Source organism: Centrocercus urophasianus, unplaced genomic scaffold, assembly GCF_019232065.1.
Source record: "Centrocercus urophasianus isolate 14NV4802_14NV808 unplaced genomic scaffold, USGS_Curo_1.0 seq_24, whole genome shotgun sequence".
Taxonomy (NCBI): Eukaryota; Metazoa; Chordata; class Aves; order Galliformes; family Phasianidae; genus Centrocercus; species Centrocercus urophasianus.
The window spans coordinates 2,074,533-2,084,509 of record NW_024884800.1 but is presented as its reverse complement, the minus strand read 5'-3'; the positions used below and the strand labels follow the sequence as shown (position 1 = coordinate 2,084,509).

General features: G+C 54.0%; 1 protein-coding gene across 1 annotated transcript in view; it reads left to right on the top strand.

Annotated features, from left to right (window-relative positions):
• The window catches only part of F8 (coagulation factor VIII), a 19,457-nt gene extending 14,222 nt beyond the window's left edge, over positions 1-5,235 (top strand). Inside the window, exons 17-26 of the mRNA XM_042825439.1 lie at positions 446-674; positions 769-951; positions 1,144-1,260; positions 2,127-2,198; positions 2,468-2,553; positions 2,679-2,834; positions 3,148-3,292; positions 4,027-4,175; positions 4,455-4,631; positions 4,836-5,235. Coding sequence (XP_042681373.1) covers positions 446-674; positions 769-951; positions 1,144-1,260; positions 2,127-2,198; positions 2,468-2,553; positions 2,679-2,834; positions 3,148-3,292; positions 4,027-4,175; positions 4,455-4,631; positions 4,836-4,991 — 1,470 coding nt within the window. The 3' untranslated portion in view covers positions 4,992-5,235. The remainder of the gene's footprint in view (positions 1-445; positions 675-768; positions 952-1,143; positions 1,261-2,126; positions 2,199-2,467; positions 2,554-2,678; positions 2,835-3,147; positions 3,293-4,026; positions 4,176-4,454; positions 4,632-4,835) is intronic.
• The last annotated feature ends 4,742 nt before the right edge of the window (positions 5,236-9,977 follow it).

The window sequence follows — 9,977 nt, the reverse complement described above, 5'->3', positions numbered from 1 at the left end:
CTTCCCTTCCCTTCCCTTCCCTTCCCTTCCCTTCCCTTCCCTTCCTTGTGCCTTTTCTTTGAAACTTGTAAGAATTTGCATTCTGGAGCCCCATAAGCTTACAATTTAGATGAATTTTGTCCCTGGGTTCCAATGCAAGTGGAGCAAAGTTGGACACTTTCATTGGACACTTGGGATACTGTTTCCCTTGCACGTGTTGTGGAAAATGGCACTCCTCATGCCATGTCCTGTGTATGGGTTAGAAACCAGGTCAGGGATGTGGACAGGGCCATCACTTTAGAACTATAAGATCATAGAATCATCGAATGCTGGGGTTGGAAGAGACCCCAAGGATCAGCAAGTTTCAACCTCTCTGCCACAGGCAAAGTTGCGAACCGCTAGATCAAGCAGCAGATCAGATTGCCCAGGGTTGCACATCCCACACCAACACAAATTTGTCTTGCAGGAGAAGGATTTGCACTCGGGCCTCATTGGGCCGCTGATCATCTGCCGCCGTGGGGTGCTGAACTCTGCTTTCAAGCGGCAGCTGGCCGTGCAGGAGTTCTCCCTGCTCTTCACCATCTTTGATGAGACCAGGAGCTGGTACTTCACAGAGAACATGAGGAGGAACTGCCGCCCACCGTGCCGCATCCAGCTGGACAACCCTGACTTTAGGAGAAACCATTCCTTTCATGGTGAGGAGCTGGCCCTTGCCCTTTCCATCACACAACACAATGGAGTGGAAAGGCTCATGGGTTCCAGGCCACTCCTGACCGCTGTCTTCTCCAGCCATCAATGGCTATATGGGGGATGCTCTGCCCGGACTGGTGATGGCTCAGCAGCAGCGGATCCGCTGGCACCTCCTGAACATGGGCAGCACTGAAGATATCCATTCTGTCCACTTTCATGGGCAGATCTTCAGCGTCAGGACGAGCCAGGAGTATCGCATGGGAGTCTACAACCTTTATCCTGGTGAGATGCGGCATGTCGTGCACACCCTGGCTGCATGGCTTCATGTCTGCACCCGTTTGGATGTGCTGAGGGACAGCAAGGATGGGGAATGGGTCCGACAGAGTCAGGCTCTGCGTTTGCACAGCATTTGGCACCACTGCATTGTGCTATGGCTGGTTAATCCCCTCTGCTCTGCTCTCCATTCCTGGACAGGTGTCTTTGGGACGGTGGAGATGCATCCCTCGCACGCTGGGATCTGGCGGGTGGAGTGCAAAGTGGGGGAGCACCTGCAGGCTGGGATGAGTGCCCTCTTCCTCGTGTACAACCAGGGTGAGTGGCCCCCTTGTGCCCAGAGCAGCACGCTTTGAGCTCCCTGTCCCCATGGGTTGTCCAGGCAGCATCCCCTGAGTTCTCATTCAGTTCATATTTTGACTTCAGCCCTTGCCAATTATAACACATCCCTGGCAGAGGTCTGTTTGGGGTGAAGGACAGAGACCAGCTTTATTTGGCTGCAAATATTTTCTCTCAGAGCGCGTGCCAAGAGGTAAACTGAGGCACAGAGTGCAATGCTGCCCAATGGCAAGTCGCTCTGATGGAAACATCCCTGACAGCAACTGCCAAGTGCACAGGAAACCTCTGGCTCCACTTCCTCCAGAACAACACATTTCTCTCTCTCTGTAAATGCAGGGGGAAACAGTTAGCGAGGCTGGTGCTTTATCACACTGTGACAGCCCCTCTCCTCTTCCTAAAGGAGCAGTAAATGTCAGCCAGAAAACATTTCCATAACTTAAAAATCTGCTTAAGATTTCAAAATGCATGTTTTTCCCCAGAAGCATTTGCCATGCAGCGGTGATGCCAAGATGTGACAAGTTGCTAATAATAAGAGCTATTATAAGAGGCAAGCAGCCCTGTGCTCAGCAGAGCAGAAGAGAGACAGGAGTGTTAGGCAGGTTTCCCTTTAGCAACGTGATATTTGTTTTTTAAAGATGCTGCCTAGCAACAAAAAGGCCCAGGGGTGAGACACAGGTGTAAGGAAGAGCCACTTGTCAGCATTGCTGGGAGATAGACATGGGGACAGGAGGTCATGGGCTTAGGGATGGAAGAGCAGCACTAGCATGGCCAGCGATTGATGATGGGACCTTTGCTGTGGCCTCTATCAACCAGCCATCCCTGTTTTTCTCCTTGTTTGCCTGCAGATTGCCAGAATGCCCTGGGCATGGCCTCAGGCTACATTGCAGACTCCCAGATCACGGCATCAGGGCAGGAAGGTGAGTTTGGGGTGGTTGTTGGGGCTGGGTCTGATTCAGCACGCACAACACAAAGGTGGTCAAAGCTGGACTTGAGCAAGTCCCCTCCATCCATGCCCAGGTCAGGGTCCTCTGAAGAGACACCAGAAGGTGCCTCCCCATTGCACCAGGGCCGTGTCACCCTGCTTGAAGCTGCTGACCCCTCAGGAGATGGGCGATGCTCAGGGCCCATCCTGCAAGTGGGCAGCTCACCACTTCCTGCTATTCATCCCTGTGCACTCTCCTTGCAGGTCCATGGGCCCCTAAGCTGGCCAGGCTGCACAACTCCGGCTCCATCAACGCGTGGAGCACTGGTGAAGGCAACCCCTGGATCCAGGTGAGAGGGGATCTGTGGCCATGGGTGCTGCTGGGGACAATGCCAGGGCACACGCTGTCCGGTGCACCCCGCAGGAGGACCCATGTACACAGCCATCAGAATTGAACCTTGAATTTCATTCCCAGGTGGACCTTTTACACCTCAAGATCATTCATGGCATAAAGACCCAAGGGGCTCGACAAAGGCTCTCCAGTCTCTACGTCTCTCAGTTTGTTGTTTTCTATAGCCTTGATGGGCAAAGGTGGAAGAAATACAAGGGCAACGCAACCAGCACACAGATGGTGAGCAGGATCAGTAAAAGGACTGATTTAAAAAAAAACAAAAACAAACAACTTGGTGAATATATAGAAAGTTCATTTGCATAGACCCTGAGTTTCTCCCCCTCCGTTTCTCAGTGGTTTGCCCTGATTTGCCCCATTCACATTTCTTTGGTCTGAGTCACACTTCAAAACATTCCCTGAGCTGTTGTTCTCTTGTAAGGATGGTGATAAGGTACAGAAGCGCCAGACTGAAATGATCTTTTCCACGCTAATCTTTGTCCTGGCTAGCTCGTTCCACCCACACAACTGCCCCTTTTTAACCCCTTCCCTGCAGATGTTCTTTGCAAATGTGGATGCAACCACAGTGAAAGAAAATCGCTTCAACCCTCCGATCGTAGCCCGTTACATCCGCATCAGCCCCACTCACTACAGCATCCGCACCACGCTGCGCATGGAGCTCATTGGCTGTGATCTCAACAGTAAGTCCCACATGGGATGCCCAGCACCGGTGCTGGGGGCTGATCCAGATGGCTGCTGAGTGCTCAGATTTGGGATTCCCCTTGTCTCAAGTCCCCTCAGGTGGGAAGGAGTTGGCAGGAGATGGTGGTGGGGGAGCCAAGCTGGAAAAATGGCTTTGTGTCTTTATAGATAGCAGTAGCAAAAGCAGGGCAGTGAGGCCCTCGCCACTTTGTCCTGAAGCACAGGAAACTTTGGGCAGCAGCTGAGCTGATAGCTGAGAAAGTTGCTGCCTCAGCCTGGGGAGCAGGGAACAAACAGAGATGTGCTCTTGGCTTTTTGATCTGAGACCCTTTAGCTTTGCACAGAGCAAGGCAGATCCTTACAGGTAGCAGCTCTGTGATGGCACCCCACAGCAGGCAGGTGCACATGTACACCAGTTCATGTGTGTCCAGTGTGTCTCCAGTCATCCTTCCCCTTGAAACGAGTTTGTCCTGGCAGACAAATACTCCAGATTCCCCCTAGATCATATCTCCAGGGAGAAAAGAAGGTGGGAGGAGTGGCAGGTGTCATTTGTCACTGCCCAGCCAGAGCCATGCTGCAAAGGCACTGAGCAGCACAGCAGTGGTGCTGCAAAGCACAGGAGATGCTGTGAGCAGGAAAGTGCGTGGAGGGCAGAGGGAGGAGTGTGCAGCTAGGATGCATCTCCATGATGGGTGTCTGTTATCCCTTCTGACAAGTTGCTTCTCTCTTCCAGGCTGCTCCATGCCCCTGGGAATGGAGAGCAAAGGGATCCCTGACCAGCGCATCTCTGCGTCATCCCAGAGCTCCAACATCTTCTCCAACTGGTCACCCTCCCAGGCCCGCCTGCACCTGCAGGGAAGGACCAATGCATGGAGACCAAAGGTAGCCCAGCAAGGAGACCCCAGGCAGGCAGCCGGGGCATGAAACAGGCAGGCTGGGTGCTCACTCCTCTCCTGGCCAGGGTACCAGGGTACCTTGAGCAGTGGTTCAGCTACACATACCAGATGCAGACAGGTTGCCCCCAAGCAGCTCTAACCCTGATGGGGTGGGTGAAGCCCAGGATGGCATGCAGGGTCAGTGTGGCTTCAGCTGCTAGGATCTTTTTTTCTCATTGCTGTGGGTGGTGATGCTGAAGAGTAAAGGCAATGTGTCTTTCCTCAGAGCAACAGCCCCAATGAGTGGTTGCAGGTGGACTTTGAAGCAACCAAAAAGGTGACTGCAATCATAACCCAAGGTGCCAAGTCTGTCTTCACTCACATGTTTGTGAAGGAGTTTGCTGTTTCCAGCAGCCAGGATGGTGTCCACTGGAGCCCAGTCCTGCATGATGGCAAGGAGAAGGTAGGCAGAACTGCAGCAGCTCTGGGGCAGCAAACATGCCCACAGCAGTTTTGTAACAGCAGCTAACCAAGCTGTGCTTTTTTCCACCCTAAAGAGTTCCCAAGAGGCTCTTGTCCATGTCGGTTGTGCCCTCAAGCCATGGGCTCTCTGCACCAGAGCTCAGCAAAGCAACCAGCACCTCACAGACTCCTCTCTCCTTTCCAGATTTTCAAGGCAAACAGAGATTACACCACCACAGTGCTCAACAGCCTGGAGCCACCGCTCTTTGCCCGCTATGTGAGGATACACCCCTGCCACTGGCACAACCACATCGCCCTGCGGATAGAGTTCCTTGGCTGTGACACCCAGCAGGAGTACTGATGGGCAGTGCTGGCCCACGGACCCACATCCAGCAGGACACTGAACTCTCACTGGGGCCGGAGCTGGCCCTGTGTGTCCAGGAGGTGCTGGTGGCATCAGCAGAGGTTTCTCTGCTCCCATTGCTGTGCTAATGGCTCCTGCTGACAGAGAGGACTGTTTGTCATCATTCTCTTCCTGCTCCTCATCTACCCCATGCCTTATAGTCAGACGTAATGCTGAAGAATTAAACAGTAATTTTCCAGTATCTCTGCATTTTCTCCTCTTCTCCAACCTTGGAGTCTCCAGGGGCTCAGTCAGCATTACCAGCAGCCAGTAATTAAATAATGAGCCCTAGCGATCCTGGGCTTTGTTTTCCACCAGCACAGCCCTGGAGGAGGCGGTGCAAAGATAAGGGCTGGGGGCAGAGGCCCTGCTCCCCTCCCCAGGGCACATTTCACAACCAGTGGGGATCCAGATGCCTTGCCTGGAGGCAGTGCTTGCACAACTCAACTCAGCACTGGGCTTTGGCCCTCAGTTCCCTTAATCTCCTTCCTATGCTGTGCTGACATGGCTAGATACCACCCTGGGGCTTTTTAGGGCTGGCTGCAGCACTGATCTCCTTGTTTCTGACTGGAAGAGCTCTGTTGGTGCATTGGTGGCTTTGGTTGGACATTGCCCATGCCAGTACGCACAGCCCTGGGGAACACAGGAAGGTCCTGGCCAGATGGTGCCGGCTGGAAAACTGGTCTCACACCCCTCTTCCCACACTTGTAAGCAGTGAAGCTGACAGCACTGCTCTCTGCACAGCACCGAATCCATTCCTAGAGGCCCCAGAAGAACCTTTGCCTGCTTCTTGTCCTTTCTACAGCTTTATTTCAGGAGGAGATGCCCACAAAGCCTGCCCAAGCCCCAGTAGGACTCAGCTCCTCGCAGCACCACGGGGCAGGGACACAGCGGCAGCGCTCCTCTCCATAGGGCTCCGTGGGCTTCAGCCCCCTTCCCATGCTCACAGCCCCATGGATATTTCTCCCCCTCCTTATTACCTGCTGGTGGACATCTCCCATCCCAGCAGTGCTCAGGGACTCCGTGAGTTTTCTGTTGGTGTGAACCTTCTGGAACGATGCTACCTCAGAAAGGTCCAGAGCATTGTGGGGCAGGTAGGTGGTGGCCGTGGCTTTTGGGGTGCCTACCTCTCTGCAGCAGCAGCATTGCCAGCGGCGTGCCAGAGGCTATGCCTGTCCTTCCCCTGTGCTGTGAGTGCTGGGGGAGGGAAGGGACCCAGCTGTCCCCAAACCAGTGGAGATCAGAAGCTGATGTTTTGATGGAAGCGGTGCTGGAAAACCCACGCATCCTCCTCGTGCATTGCTGTACAAGGGGCCTTTGCTGTGGCCCTGGCTCGTGATTACATTACAGTCCCAGACATGAGGTGTAATTACCCTTTGGCTTAATTGCATTCTGACAGTAATCAAGCACATATGGCAGCAGACACTGCCTGGTGTGAGCTAGCCTGAAGGGAGGAGCTGGGACCATAAGCTCCTCAACAGGGAGCACTCCCACCAGGGGACCTGGTGAAAGGTCTTTCCTTCAGCACAGCAGGGCAGAGCCTGCTGCATCAGGCCCTTCTCAAGGAAGCACAGATCTAACCACGGCTATCTCAGTAGGCCAGGCTGGACCTGACCAGCTGAAGCTTAAATGCCCTCCCAAAAGCAGGCTCAGATGCAGTCCTATAGCAGCAGGACTGGCTGCTCTCTACGATGGGAACATGGTCCCTGGCCCCTCCATTGCATGCTCAGCTCCTGCCTCCAGAAACAAGCAGCTCCGCACAGATGTCTGGTGACGTAGGATTAGATGAGAAGAAATGCTGCCCACAACAGGGCCTTCTCCAGATCACTTTTCAAAGAGAAAACAGCTGAAGCCTCTGTGGGCAATCCAGCAGCTTTTGCTGGGCAGCCCTCAGGATGTTCTCCAGCCGCCCAGCACACAGTGAGAGCGCTGGGATGGGGCTGCAGGGAGCTGTGTCAGAGTCTGCCAAGCTCTGGCATACATTACTGGAAGTGTCTCTTGACATTTATCTTGTGAGGAATGGAAACCAGATGCCATTTCCTCCTGGCGCGACGCAGCTCTCAGCTGCACTGTAGCTTTCCCCAACCCACAGATGTTTTTGTGCAGAGGAAGGACTGGAGCAGTGCAAAGTGCTCTGCCTTGTCCCATGTGCTCTGCAGCTGCCTCCAGGCCAGCTGAGCAGGGCTTGGGGGAGGGCAGTCTCAGCAGAGCCCTCCAACCTCCTGAGCACATCTGCGGGTGCTGCATGCTATCAGGGCACTTCTCAAGGCCCTCAACCTAGTTTTTTTCTCACAGTGCTCTGATTTTACAGGCGTCCTCACAGGCAGACAAAGACCAAGACCCAGGGCCCAACGGAAAGTCACTGCTCAGCTGCGTGAGGCCATGGTCCTGCGGACTGTCTTGTTCCTGATCGCCGTGCTGACCGCCTTGTTCTGCCAACACGTCTCCAAGCACAGGATCACCTCCCAGCTGGGTGGGGTGATGCAGAAGATGAGGCTGGCAGGCCATCAGGGGAGATACTTGGATGACACACGGAAGGTCCCTCTTCACGCACAGGAGGGGGAAAGCTCCAGCCAGGAGATGCAGCGTAAGTACACTGCAGCGCTTTGTGCAACACCTCTGCACAGCAACACGGGGGAAGAAGGCCCTGACCCTGCTTCAAAATACGCTCAGATCCAGGGAAAATGCACTGATATTGCTCTGTTTCTCTGCTCTCTGCCTCACAAAGACACGTCTCTTCTCAGGCGTCCGTCGGTCCTGGCTGGAGGATTACCTGGGTGATGTGTGGTCTCACTTTGCTGAGAACTTCCCCATTGCCGTCCTGTACATCTTCCCCATCACCGTGCTGATCCTGCTCCTCCTCTGCTGCCTCACGTATGTGTGTGCATTGCACACCCCCCGGTGCTCCTGTTCTCAAGAGCTGTGTTTGCTGGGTCACAGCTCTGCAATGCCTGCTGTCCCAGCACAAGGCAGCAGGGAGGAGGTGCTCCTTGGGCTCCTTGTGTTTTTTAGGGTAAGTATGGAGTGAGGTGACCTGGAGAAGCAGCGTGGCTACACTGAAAGAAATTCTGGTTCTTTGATGGAGCACAGCTCATCAAAGCCTCCAAAAGAAGCTCAAAGGAGCCTCCAAAACTCCAGGAACCCCAAAGTGGTGTGGAAGGGCCAGGAGCAGAACCACCTTTCTCTTCCTTTCAGATGATTTTAAAGATTCTCCCAGACTGAATTTCCCACCCCCACATAAAGTTCAGACTTCGCCTGAGGCTCTGCTCTCTGACTTATAGCCAGAACACAAGAGGTTCACTGGGGTTCACAGAATCGTTAAGGTTGGAAAAGACCTCTCAGATCCCCAAGTCCAACCCCAACCCATCTCACCGTGCTCATAACCACGACCCTGAATGCCACATCCCCAGTGTTCTAGAGCACCTCCTAAGATGATGACCCCACCACTTCCTGGGCAGCTGAGCCAATGCAGCACTGCTCTTTCAGAGAAGCTTTCCCTAATATCCGACCTGAACCTCGCCTGGTGCATCTTGAGGCCATCACCTCTCATCCTATCACTGTTAACTGGGAGAAGAGGCCAACCCTCACCTCACTACAACCTCATCTTAGGGAGTTGGAGAGAGCAAAGCATAGAATCATAGAATTGCTTGGAAAAGACCTTAAAGATCATCAGTTCCAAACTCAACCCAATCATACTACGCTAACTCTAACAACCCACTGCTAAATAACGTCCCTGAGCACCACATCCAGACAGTTTGAATTCAGAAGATCCAGGTTAATGTCCTGTTGGCCTTAGCATGTGTTGGAAACTGGGAGTTTAAGTCTTATTTAAGGCTCTGAAGGCCTTTGGTTTGGGCAGCAGTTTAATCCAAAGTTTCTAGGTTATGGTGAGGGGTGGTAGGGAGGTTGGTGGTGCAGCTAGGATGGCGGTTTGATGCTTTGTTAGGGGGTCATAATTTTATCACAGAAAACAGAATTGTAGGGGCTGGAGGGGATCTCTAGAGATCATCGAATCCAACCCACTGCAAAGCAGGCTTCCTACAGCAGGCTGCACAGCTGGGTCTTGAATATCTCCAGGGAAGGAGAATCCACAACCTCTCTGAGCAGCCTGTTCCAGTGCTCCGTCACCCTTACCATGAAGAAACTCCTTTGCATATTGGTGCATATCTTCCTATGCTCAGGTTTACGGCCATTTCCCCTTGTCCTGTCCCCACGGACTGCTGAGAAGAGGTTGGCCATGTCTCTTTGACTCCCACACTTAAGATATTTATAAACATTAATAAGATCCCCTCTCAGTCTTCTGTTCTCAAGGCTGAACAGAGCCAGTTCCCTCAGCCTTTCCTCATGGGGGAGATGCTCCAGGCCCTGTATCACCTTTGTGGCCTTCTGCTGGACTCTCTCCAGGACATCCCCGTCTTTTTTGTACCTGGGAACCCAGAACTGGATGCAGTACTGCAGCTGAGACCCGACCAGGGCAGAGCAGAGGGGGAGGATCACCTCCCTTCACCTGCTGGCCGCGCTCCTTTTAATGCACCCCAGGAACCCACTGTCCATCTTGGCACACAAACCACATTTTATGTATGCATTCAGGGGAGCCGGGGGAAAGTGTAATAACTGAGCAGCACGAGAGGCAAAGGCAGAACAGCCACAGAGGGACAGCACTGTACGGACTGCGGCTGTCGGGTCACCTCCTGCTTGGATGACGAATCATTTGGGGCACAACCCACGGCCCTCGCGCGCCCCGAACCCGCACGCACGCCGCCCCAGCGCCGATAGGGGCTCCTCAACGCCCAGCCCCGAGGCTCCGCCCGGCGCTGCGCCGCCAGCCCTTCTTCGTCCCGCCCCGCGCCGGGCGGAGCGTGCGGCAAACGCGGCGCTGCTGGAGCCGGCTTGGTACGGCGGGGCCGGGCCGCTCTGCTGGAGCCAACGGAACCGGCTGCGGCT